The 25,422-nt window shown below is 54.0% G+C and overlaps 1 protein-coding gene across 1 annotated transcript in view; it reads right to left on the reverse strand.

The window, feature by feature from the left end:
- The window catches only part of LOC307112525 (cadherin-23-like), a gene marked incomplete at both ends in the record, with an annotated part of 282,465 nt that overhangs the window by 103,952 nt on the left and 153,091 nt on the right, over positions 1-25,422 (reverse strand). The window contains 2 exons of the mRNA XM_079793252.1: positions 130-440; positions 2,147-2,259. Of these exons, the coding sequence (XP_079649378.1) occupies positions 130-440; positions 2,147-2,259 (424 nt within the window). The remainder of the gene's footprint in view (positions 1-129; positions 441-2,146; positions 2,260-25,422) is intronic.

Raw genomic sequence — 25,422 nt, forward strand, 5'->3', positions numbered from 1 at the left:
CATAGTGCACATACTGTATTAGTAGAACAATCATGTATATAGCTTCTAAATAAGTAACTACATACTGGGGGTGTATACTCAAACGTTTTTTTGCAGGGGGTAGGGAGTAGTCGGAAAGTTAGAGACTACCGATACTTGCAGCCTTGTTTATCCTCAGAACACAGCAGGGGTGGGGCTGTGGCACAGAGATGCCAGGTGCCCCTCCCAGGCAGGGGGGTGGGTCTAGATGGGCCATAGTTCCAGGGGCTCACCTCGTCCTTGTCCACCACCTGGATGAAGAGGGGGAGGGCAAAGCCGACCTGCGCCAGCTCCGTGATGGCCACGCTGTACTCGGAGCTGTTGAACTCCGGGGCGTTGTCATTGATATCGATAACCAGGATGTTGAAGGTCGTGGTGACTGTGGCGTCGGAGGGGGTGCGGTCATCATTCAGCTCTGTGCCCTGCAGACAAACACTCCAGGATGAAGGCAGCCATGATCACAATAACAGCTATCGTTCCCCAGGGCTTTCTCAACGCTGGGCATAGCGCTCTAGGTGAATTATCCCATCTCACTCTCTCCACAGCCCCAGGAGGAAGAGCCTATCATTAGCATTCCCATTGTACTGATCCCCATTTACCAATGGGAAAACTGAGGCTCAGAGAGGTTAAGTAACTTGTACAAAGACACACAGCCACTGCAGGTGTCAAACTCAAGCAGTAGGATTCTGGAACCAAGGGAACGAGGTGGGGTGGAGAGGATAAGATAGATTTGGGGGCTCATCAAGGGGCAAAGGGGGAGTACGCAATTTGGCAGATGATGAAACTGAGGCCAAGAATTTCTGTGCTAGCATGTCATGTAATCAAGACTTAATTCAGCATCTGCTATGGACTGAATACCGTGCTTGGCACTGTGAGGGTGTGGATCAGACTCAGGAGTAGATGGAATCAGATACCTTGGTGTCCAGTCTCTAGACAAGAGCCCCCAAGCCCCAGAATACCTTCCCAGCCCCAACCCAACCTCTGAACCAGCGTCTCTGGGCAAGAGGCCCGTGACTAGGCATGTTTCACCAGCTCCCAAGGGATCTGGATTCACAGGCCAGTTTGGGACCTCGCCCTAACATCTATAATAATGCAAGCGTAATATGCTAATCGACCGAATGGCCGTCCGGACGTCCTTCCGGATGACCTTCCAGACGAAGCCGGGGCTGCAGCCATGGGATTGAAGCAGCCGCTGCCACTCTTGCACGAATTTCATGCATCGGGCCTCTAGTCTTCTATAAAGATGGACAACGGAGCTCAGGGTCCCGCAGTGAGCTGGTGGCTGCAAGGGGACTAGGAAGCCGCTCTCCCATTGGAGCTGCCGCTCCACAGGAAGGAAGGCTGGGAAGGGCCCACGGGCTTGGTGCTGGTGGCGGAAAGGCCGTGCTGGCCCACACCCGCCTATCAGGTGAGAGGAAGGAGCCAGTGGTGAGAGGGGGCTCCTTACCCCATCACTGCCCAGGCCTTCTCAAGGTCACGGAGAGCAGTTAGGAGCCAGGCTGGGCTGCAACGTCCTCCCCATACCAACGGAAGGACCTTCTTCCCAGAGCTCTCTCCTCAGCTTTAGTGCCACCTCCTCCCCTCAGTCGAAGGCGGGGGCTGGGAAGGACCCGTGTGGCCGAGGCAGGATCCATGCCCTAAATGGGTTTCCCAGGGAATGGCTCAGCACGTCACTGGTTTAATTAAAACTGGCTATAGAGGCAGGTGGCTACAGGGGCTGGAGGGGGGCGGGGCTGGTGCTCCACTACACCTTCCGGGGTGGGGACCTCTGCAGCTGCCCCCCCTCGCTGCTGCACAGCTGTGTCCTAACAAGGCAATAACCCAGGGAAGCCCTGAGAATTAGAAATGGGACAAAACCCAGAAGTGGGGTAAACATAAGCATCTGAGGTGGCTACAGCAGAGAACTTGGGGTTATGGATAACAGTATGGACCACGATATGAGCACCTACTATGTCCCCAGCAAGGCCCCTGACATAGCCTGCACCTGATACTCATTGGCATGAGCCCCGGGAATCAGCACCGGGTGAGGGAGCAGAAGCAATGGGCGCCGACACCTCAGACACTGCTGGAGGCTGGCACCACGGCGTGGGCATCCCCTCTACCCAGATGGAGGTTTCCGGGTTCTCACCTTCACCGTCAGGATGAAGCCGTGGCTGTACAGGGGGTTCTCCCGGTCCAGCAGACCATTCAGGGTCAGCGCTCCACTGATGTAGTCCAGGGCAAAGATGCTGTTGGTATTCCCTGCAAGGAGAGAAGCATTCTGGGTGTGACTGGGGCCCAGGACAGGCGGACCTGGGGCTGGGACCACAGCTCCTCTTGGGTGTTAAGGATGAGTCAGTCCTTTAAAATGGAGGCTGGATTAAAGAGGATGGAAAGAGCTCTGGAGTGCACAGGAGGACACGGGAGTGCATGGGAGGACACAGGGATGCACGGCCACAGGCAGTAGCCACTGTGCTTCCGTGGCTTCCTGGGTGCTTGTGTAATCTTCCCACCCAGCCTAAAAGCCCCCTGAAGACAGGGCCTTTGACAGCTCTCCCTCAAGGTCCCTGGGAGGGAGCAGAAAGCATGCTCCTGACACGCAGCAGCAAGCATGCTCCTGAATAATGGCTGCTCCCAGCCCACCTGGGCCCCTGCATTTGCCCTTGAACACTTCCCAGCAGGCTGTGTTCATTGTCTACCTGGGAAAATCCCAATTCTTCTCTCCTCTCTTCCTCACTAACCAGTGTGTTGGTTCACCCACATACTCACCCACTCACTGCCATTCATTCACATAGCACTCCCCTGGGCAGGGGGCGAATGGCCAGGCCCTGTGCTTGGCGCTGTGGGGGGCCAGGGATTCTGACTCTAAAGCACTTGCAGCCTGGCAAGGGAGCTTTGACACCCGTAAGAATCAGCATCTCTGAGCTTGTAGCAGAGGGAGGCTGTTCACACAGGGGAAAGCTTCACGGAAGGGGTGGCATTGGTTCCCTACACCACTGTCCAGCTGAATGACCTTGGGCACCTTATCTCACCCCTCTGTGTCTTGGTTTCTTTATCTGTGAAATGGGGATATTAATGGGTCTACCTCATAAGGTTATGAGAATTAAATGATATATGCAATATCATTTATAATAAAAGGGTAATATGCAAATAGACCGAACAGCAGAACAACCGAACAACCAAAGTGTAATATGCTAATGATATGCTAAGGATGCTCAACCGCTCGCTATGACGTGCACTGATCACAAGAGGGCAGATGCTCCGACCAGTAGGTTAGCTTACTGCTGTGGTCCTGACCATGGGGACTGAGTGAGATGGGCCAGACACGCCCTGGAGCCCTCCCATGGTCCCTCCCTGGTCTGATTGATCGTGCACTGATGGGGTCCTTCAGCCTGGCCTGCGCCCTCTCGCAATCTGGGACCCCTTGGGGGATGTCGGAGAGCCGGATTCAGCCCAATCCCGCAGGCCACTCCCCTTGGGAGGGCGCCAAATGCAGGGCTCATGGCTGGCAAGCACTGCTGTGGCAGTGTGAGCCTCTCCAGAACAGGACTGACTGGTCAAAAGTCCGAGGCAGGCACAGTGGGGCTGGGATGAGCGGGAGTGGCAGGTAGAAGCTACAGGTGAGGCAGCATTGGACTGCGGGTTTTAGCCTGATCCCTGCAGGCCACCCAGAGGGACGCCACCCATGCAGGAATTCGTGCACTGGGCCTCTAGTGTGTGTGTGTGTGTGTGTGTGTGTGTGTGTGTGTGTGTGTGTATTAGCTTGGAACAGCTTGTGGCACAAAATGAGCACTCAGTAAGTGCGGTTTGAGCTGGGCCCGGGAGGACAGGCAGAACTGGGAAAGGGGGTGGGTAGATACTGATTCCACAAGAGGGAACTGATACCAGGCCTTCAACACATACAGGTGGATACAAGGGTCACCCATGGAAGCTGCCATATCTTCCTGTTCCTCCCTTTGCCCAGCTGTAAAGGGATTGTGCACAGTAGGAGATCGTATCATCCCTGGAATGAAATAGGGAAAAGGCAGAGGGGAGATAATTTCCTCTTCAAACTTCAGGCTTTAGGACAGAGGCTGTTCTTGGCCAACCGTATGCTGGTCAGCTTTCACCTGTTTGGTGGCTAGAGGCCTGCTCGCCCCCGCGCCCCTCCGCCCCCACCCCCGCTGCAGAGGTTGGCCCAACAGGGGAGAGGCTGCTGATGCCTGCGGAGCCCATTCAGGTCTCTTGTCACTCTCAGACTGTGGGCTTCGGGGCCTCTGATGTGGGGCCAGGCCTGGGAGGGGACATCACTCCAGCCTCCCCCTTGTCTAAAGCTTCCTCCTGTGGCCACGGAGAGACCTGGTACCTTCCTATTGTGTTTGTGGAGTGAGGAGGACAGGGCTGCAAGGAGGCCTGTACATGCATGAACACAAGAAGTTTCTTTAGCTGGGAATTCTGCTGCTGGGGAAACAAGGGGATGCATGCTTTCATCTGCTCATCATCAGCTAATCCATGCAACAAGCAATTATCGAGCTCTTACAATGTACCAGGGACACAGTCTAGTGGGGGATGCCGCCCCAACCGAGCATTCACATCACAAGGTGATCAGTACTGAGGAGGTGAAGCACAGACGTCGCAGGGGCCTTTGGGGCTGGCTCCTCTGAGCCCCTAAAAGCCAAGCTGAAGGGCTGCCCCGAGGCAAGGCCTCAGAGCCTTCTGCTGCCCAGCCCCCCTCCAGGCATGAGCACCCCCACCCCAGCTCCTACTTCCCGCATCCCACCATTCCAGATTTGCATATAAATTTATTCTTCCCAATAAAAGAACCTATCAAATGTTTAACTGAATGCGATTCCATTTTTACCTTTGCAAGATTTTCCCTATAAATCATCCACATACCAGAAGGCCCTTGCGAACAATGTGCTTGGTTCTCAGTCTGGACAATAGGGTTGCCTACCTTGGTCCTCTCAACTGGCCACCGCCCCCCTCCCCGCCCAACACCTTCCCCCCACTCATGGCCACACTACCCATCCCAAACCCAGAGTCTGTCCAAGGACATAAAACACCCCCTCCTCCCCCTCCTCTGACCTAGGCACCTTCTCCAACAAACCTGCAGGCAAATATCCCCCAGGGGGTACTCATTCAAACTTGAGGACCCTCCTCCAACACACACACACACACACACACACACACGCGCGCGTCCTGTTCACACATCTCTGTGTGAAGCTCACCCCCAACCTCCTGCTAAGTAAGAATCATTTGCAGGACCAACAGCCAGAAAGGGTTACACCCAGGGAGTTGACAAGGCCACCTGAATGAGGCACAGGCTCTAATGGTCCTACTGTCACCATGGCAACATCAGCACCCACTGGGAGGCCGGCTGGGGTAGGGGCAGGAGGCGAGCCCTGCTCCCCACACAGGGAGGGCCAAGAGCAGGTCTCATTCAAAGACTGACTGATTAGCTCACTCCTTCATGTGAATTCATACGCAGCACCTACTGAGTGCAAGGAGCTGGAGAATCAGTACAGGAAAGCAGGCAAGGTTCATGCCTCCAGCCTCATGGTCAACATCAACGTTCATGATGTAATCACACTATTGAACGTATAAGTGCTTGCTGAGCTAAGGGCCCTGAAGAAAAGCAGCACGGAGTGGAGTAGAGCTATGATTATGAGTAGAGTTAAGATTATGCCCTCTGGAGGCAGACCGAATGGGTTCAGATCACAGCTCTGCTACTTGCTAGCTGGGGACCTTGGTCAAGTTACCTAACATAGCTGGGCCTCAGTTTCCTGGTCTGTACAATGGGGGTGGCAATAGTTACTAATATTTAATGTGTTGCTGTGAAGATTAAATGAGTTAGTACTGTGCCTGGCACATAGGGAGCTTTCAGCATGTGGTCACCTCCTCCACCCCACCCTCACCTCCACCCCAGAAGCCTGTGCCTAGAGCTGTCTGCTCAGTGGGAGCACCGAGTCAACCCCATCTTCTTGCCTCACAACCAAGGGTCCATGTGCCCAAGTTGGCAGCCCTGAGGCCAAGGCCAAGTACAAAACCTTCAGACCTATATAAGGCATCGCACCCAGGGCTCTGGCCTCTGCTGCCTGCGTCACTCACCCCTGGGGGGGGGGGGGGAGGAGTCGCCACTTCCTCACTCCCTTTCCTTATCACCACCTCTTACTATCCTCTCTTCCCTGGGGGCTGTGAGCTTGGCAGCCGCCCACACAAGTTTCTCTGTTATTCTAGAAGCTGATACCACCATGGCAGCCCTCTGGTCTCCCGACATTCTTATCCAGGTCCCATGGGGACTGGGGATGTTGGGGGAGGCGCACCAGGCACGCCTTTCACCTGTTTGGTCCCCAGGGCTGAGCAGAAGGGCAGCTGCTTCCCTTGGATCGACAGGTGCTGTCCTAGGGGTGTGTGGATATACCTAGCAGGGGAGGGGCTCTGGGGTGGAAGGGGCTGCACCTTGAGTGCCCCAAAGGCTTCTGGGAACTGGCGACTCAAGGCCGACACCCAGGGAAGAAGCAGGTCATCACAGCCCTGCTGGTTCTCTTGGGGGCAGCCACGGCCTCTAGAAGCTTTAGGCACCAAGCCCTCTTCGGATATGCAGGAAAGAGGGTGTGAATCAAGTTCGCAAAAGCATGAAAAGCGGCCAAGGGGGGGCGGGTTAGCCTTCTTTCTCTCATTGATGAAAACACAGCAGCTAGGTCAGACTGTAGATATGAGGGCCGGTGAGGAACGGAAGTGGGGACAGGGGGTGCAAGTGCTACTGCCCAGAGTTTGATGACAAAGCAAGAAGAGGTGGAGTGGCAGCTAGAGGGCGCAGCAGAGTCAGGCAAAGGGCTTCCGTGAGGCATAGATAGACGGTCAAAGGCCGAGGGGAGGAAGTGGGAGGAGGATCCTGGATGGGGGTGCAGGTGGGGAGATGGTCAGACTTGGGGAGCAGGGAGGCAGCTCTCCCTTTGAACCCCGGGGGGCTCACCCTCCCACCTCCTGGTCCCTTTGAGGCTGGCAGGCTCTCCTCTTCCCCAGGCTCCCCTCCCCCTGGCCCCTGCCAAATCTCATCACTTCTACATCTTGTCCCCTTGTTATCTCGCCCGCAGCATCTTGACCCGCAGCAGAGCGGGGTCTCTGCCAGAAGCAGGTGAGTGAGTGGCTGGTGGTGCGTGTGGGAACACAGGCTGATGACTTTCAATTGCTTTGTCTGCTCCGCTGGCTGACAGCGACCGCTCGCTCTGCCCGCAGCGTTACAGAAAAACCAAGGGCTCCCACCTCGGTCCTTCCCGTTCTCATCACCACCGCCAACGCCGCCGGCCTCGGGAAGCCGGTCCTGGACACTGTGCCCGCTCCCAATGCTCCCAGCCCGGCGCGGGGCTGGCACCCTCACACGGCCCGGTGCTCTGGGGCTCGCCTGGTTCTCGTGCCCGGCCGCCAAAGACAGCTCTGCCACTTCTGAGGAGGAGGGCGGGGGCTCACGGGTCTCTCCCCGTGGCAGCCACCACAGCGCTCCTTACACATTCGCTGGGTGGCCTGACTGCTCCCCTTGGACAGCGGTTAGGAAGGCAATGAGCACACACTGGGTGGGCACCCTGTGGGCCTGGCCTGGTGCTGGGGCTGTGGGGACACAAAAGAAGAGCTCAGAAAGACCTCAGGATCTAGTTGGGCTTCTGGGCCAAGCCCTTATCCGCTCAAATGCAAGTCCCTGAAGGGAGGCAGGAGGCTGGATGAGATGACCTGGGGGACCCTGATCCTTCACCTGGCCCTCCCCAGGCCCAGAGTCAGGGACCTCCCCGCTCAGGGAAGTGAGCAGAACTGGGATTTGCACCCCTTCCCTCGGGTGGTCTCTCTGTTAGTCACGGACGCTGCCTGGAGTCTACGTGCCTGTCACATCAACACCCAAGCGAAGACCACCGCCCATGCACAAACTCACATATTAAACACAGACCCAGGTGCCAAATGACAGCTCTGCCACTTCTGAGCTGGGAGACCCCCTGCAAACCTCTAACCCGCTGAGCCACATTCCTCCTCTGTGAAGTGTGGGTAACAGCCCCCGCTCCCCGGGCTGGTGTGGACTAGGTGTGGTCCGTTTGCAGTGCACCTGCCGCGGTGCCTGACAGAGGCGGCGCGTGTTCTGGTCCCCACTGCTTCTTTCCCTGCCCTGCCTGCTTTGTGAGTACAACAACCAGAGAGGTGAGTCCCCACGGTGGCCTGTGTCATCCAGAATGAGCCGTGAGGGGCTCCCCCACCATAGCCAACACGTATGGCGCCTGGTGAGGGGTTTTGCATGCATGTGTTTCACGTTTCACAAAACGCCCATGAGATGGGTCCTGTTATCCCCATTTTCCAGATGAGGAAACTAAGGCACAGAGAATGACTGGCACCGGGTCCTCCCGGCAGTGAGGGGTGGAGCAAGGACTTCAGCTCAGCTCTCACCAAATTAAAGAGTTCGCATCCTACCGGAGGCCCCGGGATGTTCCTTTCCCCGCGGCCGGGGGCGGGGGGAGAGGGGGGCACGAAACAGCCGTGTGCGCAGCCTAAGCCGCGATCAATGTCCAGCGGAGCCGTGTAATTGTGTCGGGCGGAGAACTGTATCACCGTATAATGAAAATTGGGAGGCCGTCTGAGACACGGGCTTTGGAAGAGATCTTATGAATTAAAAATTGTCACTTAGCTGCCTGCTGACAAAAGGGCCGGCATTCTGGGCTGGGCTGCATTCAGCGGCTTTGTGACCAACATATGGCAACCAGCGGTGTGGGTTACCTTGGCTTTCAGGGGGGAGACACCAGGTCTCAGGCTGTGTCTCCCCCGCCCCTGTTGGACCCTTGAGGTGGGGGAGGGTTAGGCCCACCCCCACCCCTAAGCGTCTCCTGAAGCCACCTGGAGCCTTCTCCCTGCAGGCCTTTGCTGGGGGCCTCATCTGCATTCAGGTCTCAGCTCAAGTATCATCTCCACAGGGGAGCCCCCCCTAGCCACCCCACCGTGCCACGGTCACCCCGTGATTCGCTACTCCATTGTTGTTTTATTTCTTTCAAAGCACTTTCGTGTCTGAACCTCTCTTTTCATGATCATGTGTCTGCTCATTGTCCTCTCCCACCACTGGAATGTAAGCCCCCGAGGGCGGGGACAGGCTCCCCCAAGCAGGTGCTCAACAAATGGTTTTTGAACGACTGGACTGAAGCAGGGGCGTCTGGGAGATTCTGCGGCTGGGGTAAAAGGCTGTGGGGCAGACGGTACCGGGGATTTATGAGGAGGGCCATGAGGAGGGGTCAGCCAGTTAGCAGCTCCAGTTGGGCTGTGACACCTCCTGATACACAGGACGATGTTGGTGCGAGCTGCGCGCAGCTCAGTTAATTACAGTCATTACTGTCCGGTCGGGGAAAGACAACCTTCGAGGCCCTCGAGTAGGTGGAAATTGCAGCCGCTTGTCTTGCAGGCGGTTCACAGGACGGCGGTTTTCATCAAGCTCACTTAAACCAACAAATGATCACCTCTCCTCATAAGACCACAAACTGGACTCTGATTAATTTGCTAATAACAACCTCCAATTTATGAAACATTAACCTGAGTAGCCGAGGAGAGTAAAGCCTATTATGTGAGGGCTGCTAAGGGTCAAGCCGTGCCCGCTCACACAGCAGTGCCTGGCTCCCTGCAGGTGGGGAGCCTCCGGGCGGCCCCTGGTCCCCCGAGGACACTGCAGTGGGGCTGTGGCTCAGGTCGGAATCTCCCCGACATCCCAAAAAACCTTTACTCTGCAACGGGGGGAATTTCTCCAAAGGGAAAATCATGGATGTGCCCACAAATGTAGGTATGACTATCTCACCACGGTGCTGTTTAATAAGGGAAATCGGGAACAAGCTAAGCGTCCAACACTAGGGGGTTGGTTAAATAAGTTATAATATGAGATGTGGTCAGCCACTGGAAATAATGCTGCAGAAGAGAAGTTTGTGGCTTGAAAAGACAAATGCTTAAGACATTCTTTAAAGGAGTTACCAAATACCAGAGTTCTGGTAAGACATTTTTTTTGTTGTTGTTGAAAAATAACAGGGCCAGGCAAAAGTTGTTCGTGTGGAAAATAAAACAAAAATTAATAAACAATAATACCAAAATAAACTGTGTTTCGTGGACTCACAACTGTAAACCTACTTTCCCCACCGTGTGTAAGCACAGAACTGCTAGTAGGAGTGAACTATTGAGACTCTGTTATAAAGACGGTCTTTGAGGGTAGATCCCGGGACAGGGCTCCCACCCTCAGCACTACCGACCCTGGGCTGCAGAGCTCTCCGTGGGAGCCTGCTCTGTGCACTGTGGGATGTTTAGCAGCATCTCTAACCTCTAGCCAGATGCCAGAAACACCCCTTTACCCAGCTGTAACAACCAAAAACCTCCACAGATTGCCCAAATGTTCCCGGGGGGGGGGGAGGGGGGGACAAAATCACTCCTGGTTGAGAACAATTGTTCTAGAATAATTTCAACTCTTCTCTTTTGACTTCATTGATTACTAATAATTATTAATAATTAAAAATAAATACAAGCCCTAACGGGTTTGGCTCAGTGGATAGAGCGTTGGCCTGCGGACTGAAAGGTCCCAGGTTCGATTCCCGTGAAGGGCATGTACCTTGGTTGCGGGCACATCCCCAGTAGAGGGTGTGCAGGAGGCAGCTGATTGATGTTTCTCTCTCATCGATGTTTCTAACTCTCTAGCTCTCTCCCTTCCTCTCTGTAAAAAATCAATAAAATATATATATTTTAAAATAAAATAAAAATAAATACAAGTTCCTTTAAAGAATAATCCCCAAAGTTCTAGAACTAGTCGGTGGTGATGGTTGTACAACCATGTGACTGTACCTAATGCCACTGAATTGTACACTTTAAATGGTGAATTTTGTTGTGTAAATTTTACCACAAAGAAATTCCCAAGGTTTGATGCCCCGTGCCTCTGTTTTCTAAGTTGGAGCTCGATGCAGGCTGATTGGGAAATGAAGTCGCTGTAGTAATTCTTCCTCTACCTGGGCTATCACATCGCTAACGACAATGTGCTGAACGTAGTTTCCCGAGGACAGGGACCTTTCCTGCCTCGTCACTGCCACATCAGCCAGCAGGAAGGAGGGCATTTGATTGAGGGAGTTTGCAAGGCGCTGGAGAGGCTGAGCAGCGTGAGATGAGGTCTCGGCTCCCAAGCGGCATCCGGTCTAAATGAGGAAAGAGGACCCGTGCCCAAAAGGTGCCCAGCCCTGCTGAGGGCAGCTCACGGTGGGGTGGGGGAGGCTGGTGCAGGAGGGCTCCTTCAGCTGGGCCTTGGGGGCAGGCTGTGGGTGAGTAAGGAGACGGAGAGGGCAGTCCTGTCGGGAGGACTAGTATGAACAAAAGGATGGAGGGGGACGATGGCTTCACAGGTGCGGAGCCAAAAGGAGGAACAGAGTTCCCAGGAAGTGGTGTCAGGAGTGACTGATGCCGGGAGGCGGGAGCCTCGAATGGCAGGAAAGCAGTTTGGGATGTTGTCCGAGCAGTGAGGAGTCTCTGGAGGCAGGAAGGCCTGTGGCGATGAGGGCAGGGATTGGGTGATGGTAGTGGGAAAAGGGGCGACTCCAGGGCCACTGCCGGTGGGCCCACTGTGTGCTGGGCCAGGCGCTAAGCACTTCACACGCATTAGTCAGTGACTCTTCATGGCAACGCCAGGCAGTGCATCCTCACCGGCATCCTTATTATTCCATTATTGCTATTCTCATCTTACAGGTGAGAAAACGGAGGCACAGAGAGACTAAGGGACTTGCCTGAAGGCACACTGCCGGTAAGGGGCAGAACCAGGACTCACGGCCAGGCTGACCGGCTCCAGAGCCTGTAAGCTTAGTCCACACGCCAGGCTGCTCCCAAGAGTCGGAGAAGACGCGCGCTTCTGCCTGCTGGCGGAGCGCTTTGCAGGTTTTTTCATACTCATGAGATCACTGCATTCTCAAAGTGCTCTGTGAGGCCAGCATGGTACCCATTTATGAGATGAGGAAACTGAGGCTCAGTCGGGGAAATGACACATCCAAGGACATGTGGTTATTTAGTGGCCAAGCTGGGATTGGAACCTGGGTCTTTCAGGTCTCAAATGTCCCTCCTGCCTCAAATGTCTCTCCTGGGTGGAGCCAGTGCTCTCTAGGCCCCGGGGGCTGGAGACTGGCCAGGAGAGGAGCAAGGTGAGGAGAAGAAGAGCAGAGGCTGTGGAGCCCTAGGGACCCGCGGGCTCACCTGCCTGGAGCGTGGTCACCTCCAGGGCCTGGGGCAGGTGGGCTCCGAACACCCAGGCCCAGCCTCTACGGGGGCCCCTCCTGGGGCTAAGGGTGGGAGCCGAGGTGCGCCATGCTCCCTAGAGGGCCGCCTGCTCTGCCCGCTGCTGGGCCCGGCCCACATAACTCACCTGAGGCTTGGCACTTAAGAGAGTGTCAGGGCTCTGGGAGATTGATGGGCTCCGATAAAGCCATCTCAATCCTCGAATAAGAAGTGTTTGATATTTGATGATCTGAAAGGCCTTGTCCTAGAGAGAGAGTGCGAGGTGGGGAGGAGGAGGGGCGACACTTAAGAAAACAAAGAGGACAGTGATCAGATGCCCAAGGAGAAGGAAGCGCAAAGTGGGGGTATGCTCTGCCTGTCATCTTGGAGGGGCGCCGCCCCTCCTCCAGCACCTCTGTGCTGATCCAGCAGTGGGACGTGGCAAAGACAGGCCCGAGGGATGGGGCTTCTTGGGGAGTGGGGCACCAGCAACCATCTACCACAAACGGGGCCTCTCTGTACCAGGCATAGCTGGGGGGCATGAGTAAAGCCCCCAGGGAGCCCACCATCTGTAGGGGTGACTGGTCACCCCCAGGGAAAGGACAAAGGACATGTGTAAAGAAGACGACTGAAGAACTCATAAGCACCGACAAGAAGTTAGCAGACTGGATTCACACTTGTGAGCCTGTGGGCCTCTCTGAACCTCCGTTTCCTCATTATGGCCGAGAACACCTGTCCTGCTTCCTGGGCTATCTTGAGGTTCAATAAAATAAGGGATCTGAAAATGCTTTACAAACTGTGCAGTGCTGAGCCCTGAGTGGTATGTGTCAAGGATGGTGACCCGGGTGCTGAGCAGGCGGAGCTAAGCAGTGCCTGGCCCCGGACAATGGTAGACAGAAAAGCCTGTGGTGAAGTGGAGCAGGGTGGGGTGGGGTGCCAGTTGTGGGAAGAGGCTTGTTAGCCCTGAACCTTCCCTTTCAATCCTATTTCCCAGAGTCCAACTGTTCCTGTAAAACGCCACCTTTTCAGTCCCCCGTCTTGCCACCATCACGATCCCGAGGGAGGAATGTGGGCATCGGAGAGCCCCAAGTTCAAATCCCAGCTCCACGGCTTTAGGCAAGTGGCTCCACCTCGCTGAGCCTCGGTTTCCTCGCCTGCCAAAGAGGGGTGATGATAATAACAGGCGTTGCCTCCTGTGCTGTCGGAAGGGTTCAGCAAGGCAATGAGCACATGATGGGCACAGAGCAGTGCTCCCTGACTCCAAGTCCTCCGCACCTCCCAGCCACCTTCCCTCCTGGAGTGCCGATCCCCACAGTCCCTCAGTGCCCGCCCCTCCAGCCCCAAGTGCCGCAAGTTCCAGAGTGAATGACTTTCAAATCTGTGAAGGAGAGCCCATCACACACACCTTGAGCTGGGTAATTTATGAATCAAATTGTGCTCCGTCAGGGCTCCGCAGCCCAGAAATAGATGTGGTCGGACGAGGTTCAGGGAGCCAGCCTCAGACACAGTTATCTTCATAGAAACTGGCCACCAGCGAGCAGCACTGGCCCAGAGGACTGACCTTGAAGGGCTCCCTGAGGGCTGCAAAGCCCGCCTCAGCCTGGGCCCTGCTCCCGGAGAGAGGACAGAGACCTGCCCGGGGATCAGGAAGACAGCCCGGCAAGTTACTTAACCTCTCTGGGCCTCACCGTCCTCCCATTTAAAAAAAGAGGGGGCTTTTCTCGGGCAGCGGTTTTTCAAATGTCTTTGTTTTAGTAGAAAATCCTCTTATCAGAAAAAATCTTGCACAAAACCCTAGTATATAAAACAGCCAAAATCAGAGCCAGCTGCCCTGGCTGAAGCAGAGGAGGAGGGGGCTGGAGTCCACACACTCAGCATCCCCCTCACCCCTAGAGGGGGCCCCGAGGGATGGAATTGGGGACTTGGGGCTTCAGGGAACCTGAAAGTCCCCATGGACTCTTCCGTCTTAGGATTCTGTGGTTGCCTACGAGCACTCAGCCAAGGATGCACAGGGCCTGGCATCATGCCGTCTAGGCCACACCCTGGAACCAAGAAACACGGACCGGGCAGGTGAAGTTCCTGAGGTTCAGCGAGTCAACACATCTTCATCTGGGTCTGATCTCTTTGGCAGGGGCCAGAACCAGGGCTGAAAGTCTCAGCATCACTCCTACCCGCTGTGTGACTGTGGGCCAGTGCCCTGCCCTCTCGGGGCTTTAATTTCCTCAGTTGTAAAGGGGGAGGGGTAATAATTATAAGCTGATGTGAAGATGAAAGCAGGTAATGTGCCTTCTTAGTACCACATAGTAGGTGCTCAATAAATACTAGCTACTATTAATTCTTTGGGAAAAGGAGGGAAACTCAGTACTCAACACATACTATGCTGGTTAATCCTTTCAATAACCTCATTGGTGAGTCAACTAAGGTGAGGCAAAAGAATCTGAAGTTACACGGCTGGCAAGCGGTTGAGCTGAGACCTGAACCCATAGCCTTTGATGTCAAAGCCGGTGTTCTTTCTCCTACTCCTCCCTAGAAACATTGAAGGTCCCAGAGTGTGCCACGCCCAGGTTCCTGATGTTGGAGGGTTTTCTCACATCTGGTCAGTGACTCATAGTGTAACATCAAAGCAGATGTTTCTGATCAGGAAATGACTGAGGGGAAAAACTACAGATTTAAGTACAAAACCCACTGGACAATACGGAAAACATTAACAAATTTTGTGTTCTACTGAAAATGAGTCAGAATCATCACGTTCACAAGAAAAGATGGCAAATTTGTCCTATGGGGCAAGAGCCCCCAAACTGAAAACAGGAAGGTTAGGGGTTCCCAGAACTCTGATGCATGGGGTATGGAAAAGGCCAACTTAAATAAAAGTTCCGTGGGCAAACAAATTGAGGGAACACGGAACTGGTGTCTTAACTGCAGGACTTGTCAGAGCCTTTAATATGCTTACGTGTGTTGTGATTTGCACAAAGACAAGGATGCTGTGACACAGCGTCTCTCCAACATATCTGGCACAGAACCTTTTGGCAAAGTCTCTCTCAAAGGATGTTGGGAGAAAACTGAAGGTGTAAGAAGGGCTCCTTCCACAGTTACCCTTCAATGGGGTCTCTGAGCAGGCAAATTAGATGTGTCTGGTGCCAGAGATAGAAAACGAAGGATGCTTAGGGCCCATGAGGCTCAAACTCCTTCCCCTCCTGGAGAACTGAGGGTCAAGGGTGGGGACTTGGCCAGCATCACACAGCGAGTTAGAGGCAGAGCCGGCACCAGACAGGTCACCTCAAGTCTGGGTGCTCGTCTGAGCCACAGTCAGATGTGGATCCCAGACCAGTGGTGGGTCTCCTGGCAACTTCGGGGACCGCACTTAAGCTAGTATTTCACTATGGGAAATGCCACGCATACACCGATGTAGAGACAAGACTGCCACGAAGTACCGGTACCCAGAGTCAACAACCATCAACATTTTGCCAGTATTTTCTTTGAAACTCACCCCCCCCCAACTTTTTTCTGGAGTTGTTAGAGCAAATTCCAGTTCATTCCTAACTACAGTCTACATCTCTTCTAAGGATTTCTGAGATGTCTCACACATGCCATCATCACACTAAACAAAACGAACGATTCCCTAATGTCACCTAAACACCCAGACCGTGTTCAAGTCGGGGACCCCATTTCGAAGCCACGTTAGGGTTACAGGCTGTAGCCCTTTCTACTCAGTCCTCAGAGACCAAGCATCTGAGATCACTGAGAATGAAGGGAAAAGTGCCTTTAACAATAGCTGTACTTTCATTTCTTACACAAGAATGAAAAGGAGAGCAGAAAAGATCAGAAGCAAATACGGTGAAATGGCAACAAATGCTATTGGGAGGGTGAGCACGTGGGGAATGTTATATCCGTTTCTGTACTTTTCTAAATAGTTAATATTTCATATTTGCCAGTGATCCTTGCCCTGCTTCTCTGATGAAGGCCAGGCGTCCTGGACAGGTGGTGTGTGTGCGTGTGAGTGTGTGTGTGTGTGTGTGGGGGGGGGGTGGTGGATGTATATGTATGTGTGGGGTGTGGCATGGGTGCCCATTTCATCCTGGCAGCCCGGCCTCCAGAATGTCCCCATCCTCCCAGCTCAAGCGTTAGTCCCGTGACATCCCTAGGTCCTGGCCCAGCGCCCCAAAGCAAGTGGGCGTTGAGAATGCGTGATGAGCGAGCCCAGCAGGGAGGGGTGTCCCGAGACGTCCCTGTCCCCTTGGCGCCCGCAGGCAGGAACTTCTGCTGAGCCAGCGAGAAGCAGGAGAAGGGGAGGCGTCCTTGACGTCTTGGCCTGGGAGGAGGATCAGCAGCCCAAATCTTTTAAAGCCCTGACTGCTTTCTCTGACACGGAGAGGCCACGGGTCAGCGTCCAGGGCCCTTCCCACGGGGCCACCTCCGATGCGTGGTCTGGGGCACTTCTCCACTGCAGGGCTGGCCAGGCCTACAGACCCTGCTCTCTTGGCAGGAGGGCAGTTTCTCCGGGAAACTCCTCCGCACAGCCAAATGGGTGGGCACCCTGTGGCACCCCCACCCCATGCTCTGTGAATAGATACTTCTGGAAGGGGAGCAAAGAATCCCACTGGAGACAGTGGGCATCTGTGGGGGTGTTTTGCAAGCTTGAGGCTCTCAGCATCCATGGGAAAGAGGAAGTGAGCTCTTTGTTTGTGGCGAAGCTCTTGGCACCGCCCCCAGGCAGAGCCTCGGAGCCCACCACCACCTCTGTGGAAACCAGAACGGAGGGCAGTCTTTGATCTCAGCCCCACCCACCTCTGCCTAGATGTGCCCACTCTCCCTCCCAGCACGAAGCCCCAAGCACTGCCAGCTGTGGCAGCCCGAGCCTGCGGCTCCCCCGTTGGAAGATGACTTATGGCTTTAATTACCGAGGGCCGGGTGTGAGCCTCAGGAAGGAGCCGCCCCACCGGGCTCCGTTCCTGTTGACAAGGGCTGCCACGTTGGCCAGGGCGGTCCTGTACGCTGCCACGCTGTCCCCTGCTCTCTGGGCGGTGACCGGGCCCTCCCTTCACTTCTGGGGTGCCCGCCGCCTGCCCCCTGCTCCTGAGGGTGGGGGGAGCAGGAGTGTGGATGTAGTGGGGTATGCTGAGAGCAACTCTGAGGCCAGCCGGGGACACAGCTTTACCTGAGCGTCCTGGGAAAGAGGACCTGGGGCAGGGCCGAGAGGCCAGGGCAACAGGGGACCCAGACCAACAACCAACCCCCTAAAGGAGAAGGGTGGGTGGTGAGGAAGGGCTGTGAGCAGCTGGCAGACAGATGGACAGAGCCTGAGAGGGTGAGCGTGATGAGATCCTGGATTCTCTCTCGCCTGCTCACCAGTGGCGTTCCTGCTGGTCCCCTGCCTCTCCTCTTGCCCTCTCTCCAGCTCACTCTCCACCCAGCAGATCTTTCTGGGAGCTTTTAAAAGCCTGATGCAAATCAAGTGGCTCCATTACCGTCTTCCCAGTGCAAATGGAAGAATCCCAACTCCTCGTCCTGGTCTGTTAGACCTCAATGACCAGTCCCTGTCCAGCTCTCTGAACTCACTGCCTACACCAGTGGTCGGCAAACTGCGGCTCACGAGCCACATGTGGCTCACGAGCCGCGGTTTGCCGCTCTGTTGACTAATGAGTTTGCCGACCACTGACCTAGGCTCTCGATTCCAATAATTACAGGCTGTTGTTCCTTGTGATTAAGCCCCTATCCCAGTGGTCGGCAAACTCATTAGTCAACAGAGTGGCAAACCGCGGCCATGTGGCTCATGAGCCGAAGTTTGCCAACCACTGGCCTACACCTAATCCTCTGCTCCCTCCCACATTCTAGCCTCATCGACCCGTTTTCTAATGTCCTGTTTCTTTTTGCCTCAGGGCCTTTGCACATGCTGTTTCCTCTGCCTGGAACTTTCTCCAAAGCTCTACATGGCTGCTCAGGCCCCTCTCAAATGTGGCCACATCACAGAGCTTTCTCCAACCACCCCAGCTCAGTCATTCGCCATCACACACACACACACACACACACACACACACACACACACACTTATTTTCTTGCAAGCCCTTGTCACTCTGCCTCACTAACTATAAATTCCGTGAGGGCAACAACTGTATCTGTCTTGCTCATGGCTATACCCCCAGGAGCTGGTACATGAGAGGTGCCTAATAAATATTTATAAATAATCGAATTAGCTCAAACTCTTTGTGTTACACAGAGGGACAAGGAGAGCCCCCCAAACTGCCCAGCAAGTGAGAGGCAGAGTAATAGACTAGAAGAGATTATCCTGGCCTCCAAGACTAGCGCCCCCCCACCCCCAGGCCCTGCCAAGCCCCACTCCCTCCCCTCAACCACAAAAGCTCCCTTGGGAGACAGGCTCCAAGGACTACCATGGGGGACTTTGAGGCGCCCCTACCAGTGACAGACCTTGACAGCTTCCTGCACCTGAGGCAGCTTCCGGGCAGATGGGGTGGGGAGGACAGTGATGGGGGTGGGGGGGTGGACTGCGGCACAGCAGCCAAAGGACCGGCCTGAGAGACAGGGTCCTCCCTCACTGCTCCGGGCCTCAGCTTCCTCATCTATGACCTGGGAGGTTTGAACTGGACAAGATCTGCGTCCCTGCAGCCTGTGACAGGTGAGCGCCAGGAAACTGGGCCCCCAGTGGAGAAAGATGAAGATGAAGGGGCAAGGGGGAAGGAAGTATGATGATACCCATTCTGCCCCTCCCGCCCTGGCCAGGACCGCCATGGGTTCCCGCCCAGGCCTGCGTTATCAATCTCCCTCCACCGGAGAACTCCCCTAAATGAAATGCCTGTTGGCGTGGGGCCTGTGATATAACAAGCCACTCGCTTTGCCTGGGATGAAAGATGATAAGGAGAGTTCCCGGGACAGAGGTGATCTCCATAAATCTGCCAGAGTGCGCTGGGGATTACTTTGTGGGATTAATTATCTGTCCTTCAAACAAAGACCTGACCTCAGCAACCGAATGTCCCCAACCTGCGAGGGAGGGGCGGTGGGAGGCGGGCCAGGGCTGGGAGGGGGGAGGGGTCCACCGGGCGGGTGGGCTGCACAAGTGGGCATTGTAAGATACCAGCCAGCACTTCACTGCTCCAATAAGACCCTTCATGGCTCCCTCCTGCCCAACACATCACATTGGCCTACCTTCTAACACTCTGCAACTTGACCCTTCTTGACCCCTCCAACAACCAGGCCTCCCATCTGTTTCTCATGCCAACCCAGGGCACCCCCTCATAGCCTCTCCTAGTTACACTTCTACTGCCCAGACTGGGGGGTGGGGGAGTGTCCAGATATGGATGGGAAATTTCATGTGTAGTGGACAGAATAAAGACAGGACCAGGAGCCAGTCCAGCATCTACCACGTAACCATCCATGTGAGCTTGAGTTTCTTGAGCTCTCCAAGCCTCAGTTTGCCCGTCTATAAAGAGAGAACAGCATAGGCAGGGTCTGTACGTGACAGAGTTGTCATGACAACCAGGGAGGCAGGGTGACCCCGTGGAAAACACGTGGACTTCAGACTCACACAGACCTGCCACTTCCTGGCCTGGCATGACCCCCCTGTGACATAACCTTAGTGAGTCTGTTTCCTCACCTGTGAAACGCGGATGCCGACAGCGCTCGTTGTAAGCATAAGATGCCACTTCCGGAGAAGGCCCTGCATGACATCCGAGGGTGGGGGTCCACGACATCCTAATTACGGCCGCACGGGAAGTGGGGTCCTGGTGGCTTCCTGTCTTCTGCTCTCCCCCTGGGCCAGTCCCTTCTCCCCGCTGAGCCCACACTGTGCCAGGCAGAAGGCACCGCTCTCGGGGCCAGAGAAAATCAGTGCTAATCACAGGAGGGCTGCCCAGAGCCAGGCTCCACGCCAGCCAAGCCCCAGCTAGCTCTTCGCAGTCACAGGGCCGTGGAGGGAAGGTGGCTGGGGTGGGCTTAGGTTCCGGGGAAAATGAGTGGGGGAGGACTTCATGGTAAAAATGTGGACGTTAGGTGGTCGCCTCTGGGTGGAGGTGGTGGGGTGTGACCGAAAGGTCCTGGATATGGGACGTGGGTGGCTCTGTGCCACCCAGGAGCTGGCCAATCCCGGGCAGGCCCCACCCGGTCGGCCTCCATATTCTCTTGGGCAGGGGGAAGGCCGCCCCTCCCTGCAGTCATTCTGCTGATGGCCAACAGGCGAAGGGCCTGGCAGCTGCTCAGGCCACACGAGCCCCTGTGGAAAGGAGGGCTTCTTTCTGGGTTCTAGGGTGACGTGGTTGGGCCCGCACAGGCCTTCGAGGTTTAGCGGCTCCCATCTCGGGACCTGCAGACGTGTGGGTTCCAGGAGACGCAGTGGTCACCATGATGGGGAGGGAGAGAGTGAGGCAAAGGAGGCAGATGCCTTCGAACTCCTGAGCCACCCAGGCGGCCAAGGCCCAGAGGTGACAGGGTCCTGGGCACGGGGTGGGGGATGGCAGGTCAGAGAGAAAATGGAACCTGAGCTGGTTGGCGAGCACAAACCTCCCCATAAGAAACAGAATGGGGTGACCAACCTGCTCCTGTCAGCTAAGCAGATTACGCAACCTGGGAGGTCAGGGAAGGCTGAAGGAGGCGGCGAGTGGGAAGACGAGGTTTGGAGAAAGGGAGCGGGTAGAAAGAGAGACGTAGGGGAAGCAGGCAGACGAGGTAAGCAGGATGATGCAGGCTCCTCCCTGCTCTTCCCAAGTGCCCCTCTTTCAAGATGTACAAGGAAAGCAGCCTCGTCCCCTAGGCGATGTCAACGAACCGGGAACAGCAGCAGTTTACGGAGCACTTACAAAAGCCAGGCATTGTGCGAAGCACTGCCCCCTCTTCGAAGCCGTGTTTTTACGTCTGTTTACAGAGGTGATCTGTCAAGGTCTCACAGGCAGCTGAACTTGAAGCCAGGATTAAACTCAGACCTATCTGATCCACAGCTCTAGCGGCTCCCGCAGCATGCCAATGCAGGACCCATTTCCCCAGGGCACCTAGCAGGTCACTGTCCTGTGGATGGCAGAGCCCATCACTCCAGGTTGAGTCAATGCAGCCACAGGGCCCATGCCTCCTAACTCTTTGGCCAGAGGCTGAGGGAGGTGCAATGACTTCTGGAGAAGATGAGAAAGAAACCGCAGGGATTTCCTGGGCATGGGGTGGGTGCGGTATTCAGATAAAAGGGGGTTTGCTTTTTCAGATCTCTTGGGTCCACCTGTACCCCTCTGAACCATACTCACTTCATTGGTCTTCAGATTTGATCTCCAAAAGTGAGGCCCAAACTATCTGGGTCCAAATCCTGGCTCCAACGTTTACAAGCTGAGTGGCCTTGGGCAAGCTACTTAACCTCTCTGAGCTCAGTTTCTTCATCTGCAAAGTGGGACAATGATAATAGTGCCTTCCTCGCTGGGGTGCCGTGAGGAGTAATGAGCTGCTTAAAGTAGTGCCAAGCACGTGGCAATTACCCATTGAATGGTGGCAAAGTGTTATTACAGTTGGGTTTTCCTTTTTATACCCCCACCTTACCTCCTCTCTTCTCCCAAAGAAGTATCAATTCCCATGCTTTGCTAAGTGCCCCGGTACATGCATGTATTGTTATTAAATGCCTGCAGTTGCTATTGATTATTTTTTACTCACAGACATGGTGTAATGCTTTTCCATTCTATTTCTTCTGTCACTCAATACTAGGTTTTAAAGATTGATCTATTTTTGCTGTATATACATCTATTAAGTTGAATAATATGGAATTGCTGACATTTGATCATTTTTGACCTACAAAAATGATATCATGTGACTTAGCCTAATAGTATGTGGCTTCTAACTGATACGGTGTATTCTTTTTCTTTCAAGCTCTGTGTTTTTATTTTATTTTTAAATTTATCTTTGTTGTTGAAAGTATTATAGATGTCCGTTCCCCGCCCCCTTCCACTGACCCCTTCAACCTGCTCCTGCCCCTCCATAGGCCTTCCCCACACTATTGTCTGTCCATGGGCTATGCATACATGCATGTAAGTTCTTTGGGCAATCTCTTCCCACACTCCCCCTTCCCTCTGAAATACATCAGTCCGTTGCATGCTTCATTGTCCCTAGATCTATTTTGTTTGTCACTTTATTTTGTTCATTAGATTCCACATATGAATGAGATCATGTTAATCCTCACCTGAGGATATTTTTCCCCCCATTGCGTTTCAGAGAGAGTGAAAGGGAGGCGGGGGTGGGGGGGCGAGAGAGAGAGAAACTTCTATGTGAGAGAGACACATCGACTGGTTGCCTCCAGCACTCACCCTGACACGTGCGTCGGGAATCAAACCTGCGATCCTGTAGTGCATGGGCTGGTGCTCTAACCACTGAACCACCGGCCATGGCAGATACAGTGTATTTATTAGTCCTTTTTGCAAAAGGCCACAGTGAAATAGAGGACACTGTGTGGGTACTTATTTAACAAGAGAGAAAATGAACTTCCACAGAACTTTTTGATGACATTAGAAATACAGTAATAATTGAGCACGATTTTCTGTCATACAGGTCTACTAAGGAGAAGAATGGGATTTTGGTGGCAGGGAATAATATTTCACATAATGTTCAAAGACAGGGTTTGCTACCATCAGATCAGTTGCAAAAATACTCATCTTTAAAACCCATTCTTAGCGCGTGGAACACGCAGGGACAGGCAGCCGGGGGACCTGGCTGAAGGGGGTGAAGAGGTGGTCACGGTAGTGCGTCTGCATTTCTCTGATTTCCAGTCAGTTCCAATAGCTCTACATATGTCCACTAGCCACTGGGATTCCCATCTGTAAATGCCTTTTCCTAATTTCCATCGAACGTTCCAACTTTTTTTAATGAATGTATAGGAATTCCTTATATTTTTCTAGGCATAGTCCCTTGTTGGTTTTAATTGTTGCCAAATCTCCCCACATGCCATCTGTTGTTGACTGTGTCTATACATGGCTATTGAACTGGAAATCCTTTGATGTAGATCATTTTCCAGCGATGGCCTGTGCTCTCTGGGTGCTAAGAAGTCCTTTCCTAACACAGGGTCACAAAGACACACCCCACGTGTCCTTTTTTGAGCTTTCTAGTTTACCTTTCACATGGAGGCCTTTAATCCGTCTGGAGTCCACCTTGGTGTATGGTATGTAGTAGGGGTCTTGCTTTATTTTCCTCCATACGGTGAGCTAGTTTTCCCAACACCAGCTACTACACAAGTCATTTTTTCGCCTTTGATTTGCGGTGCCACCTTTATCATATATCAAGTCCCCATAGTTATACACGGGTCTGGTTCTAAGAGCTCTACTCTGTCCCATTGGCCTATCTGTCTATCTTTAAAAATGCACCAGATGGATTTGGGGCCTGCCCTGGTCATGGCCCCGCTGCCTTCCTGTGCACTAGCTGCCTGGGGTGGCACCATCTCAGGCTGCACAACCTACAGCTTGTGGACACCGCGTGCAATGATAAGCTGGCCAATCCGGCCCCTCTGGGAAACTTGGAATTGGAAAGCCAGTGTATGGAGATGGTTGACAGCTGAGAGAGAAGGACATTTCAGGGGGAGCTGTGATGAAGAAGGGGCATTGTGGCCATCATGGACCAGGGGAGAACATGAGGGAGCCAGTGGGGTAGGAAGAGATGAGGGGGGCAAATGCTCGGAGAGGGGCCAAGATGCTGTGACTGACTGAATAATGGCCATCAAAGACATCTAGGTCCGAGTTCCTAGAACCTCTGGATGTTACCTTAAGTGGGGAAAGGGACTTTGCTGATGCGATTCATTGAACACCTTGAAGTGGGGAGATTACCCGCTCCCTATATGTAATCACAAGGACCTTAAGAAGGAAGCAGAGGGGGATTTGCCTACAGAAAAGGAGAAGGTAACGTGACCAGGAAAAAGATTGGAGTGATGCAGCCACAAGCCACTGTGTGCTGGCAGCACCGCAGCTGGAAAGGCAAGAAAGGGTTCTTCTCTGGAGCCTCCAGAGAACCAGCCCTGTGACAGACACCTCGCGTTTAGCCCTTAAGACTCATGTTAGACTTCCGGCCTCCAGAGCCACGAGAGAACAGCTTTCTGTGGTTTGAAGCCACTGAGCTGGTGTTTGGTTTTTCAACCACTGTCCTAGGAAACGGACACAGACGCGGTAAGAAAGGAGCATGTGCTGCGCTTGCTGTCCCACTTCCCTGTCCCAGGAGGAGGTCTGGCTCTGAGGAGGGTCTACCCTGGGTTCCCGTGGGAATCCCGCGGCCTCACAGAAGGCCCCTTTCTCCGAGCGTCCTAGTGCTCTAAGAACCACAGGTGCCGGAAAGGCACAAGCCACACTCCTTAGCTTGACCCTCAAGACCAGGCGTCCTCAAACTACAGCTTGCAGGCCACATGCGGGTGTTTTTGCCGTTTTGTTTTTTTACTTCAAAATAAGATATGTGCAGTGAGCATAGGAATTTGTTCGTAGTTTATTTTAAACTATAGTCCGGCCCTCCAACGGTCTGAGGGACAGTGAACTGGCCCCCTGTTTAAAAAGTTTGAGGACCCCTGCTCAAGACCCTTCAAATCTCCTTCTACCTTTTCTCTTCTGCAGCCTGGTTGGTTCACTCGCTGTTCGTTAGACCTCTCATTGGTCTTCACTCCTGTTGGTCCCTCCCGTCCTGAATGCCCTGCCTGCGAACTCACCCATCCTTCATCCCAATGGCAGTACCGACAATACCACCTCGTGGGTGCCAACGCTCCCCCATTTCCAAGGTGGCTGCATTGATGTGCTCCTATTAACAGAGGGCTGCTATTTCCTGAGCTCTTGCCCAGTGCCAGGCCTGTTTGGAGCACTTTGCATGTATTGATGTGACGCTCGGAACCCCTGTGAGCGGTCACCCCACTCATTCTATGGATAATGAAAGGCTCAGGTTTCCAGTTTCCCCTACGTCAGACGTGCCCAATCTTCGGTCATTTGGATGCCATCCTCCCAATTTTTGCCATATTAGCATGCAACTTGGATTATTACTATTTACTATTTTCCTTTAATTTGATTCATTTTATTCTTCTACACATTATTCTGAAAGAATCTATTTCAGAGAGGATGCGCCAAATGGAAAACCAGTTCACTGGCCACAAACAGGGTGTGATTGTGAAACGGGGGACACGAGCCCGTGTGGTTAGAGTTTAGCTGCACCAGCTTCACACCCAAAGGCTCCGGCCGGCTCTCTTTTTGTTAAAGGGGGAGAGGAGCC

This window comes from Cnephaeus nilssonii (assembly GCF_951640355.1).
Source record: "Cnephaeus nilssonii genome assembly, chromosome: 16".
NCBI lineage: Eukaryota > Metazoa > Chordata > Mammalia > Chiroptera > Vespertilionidae > Cnephaeus > Cnephaeus nilssonii.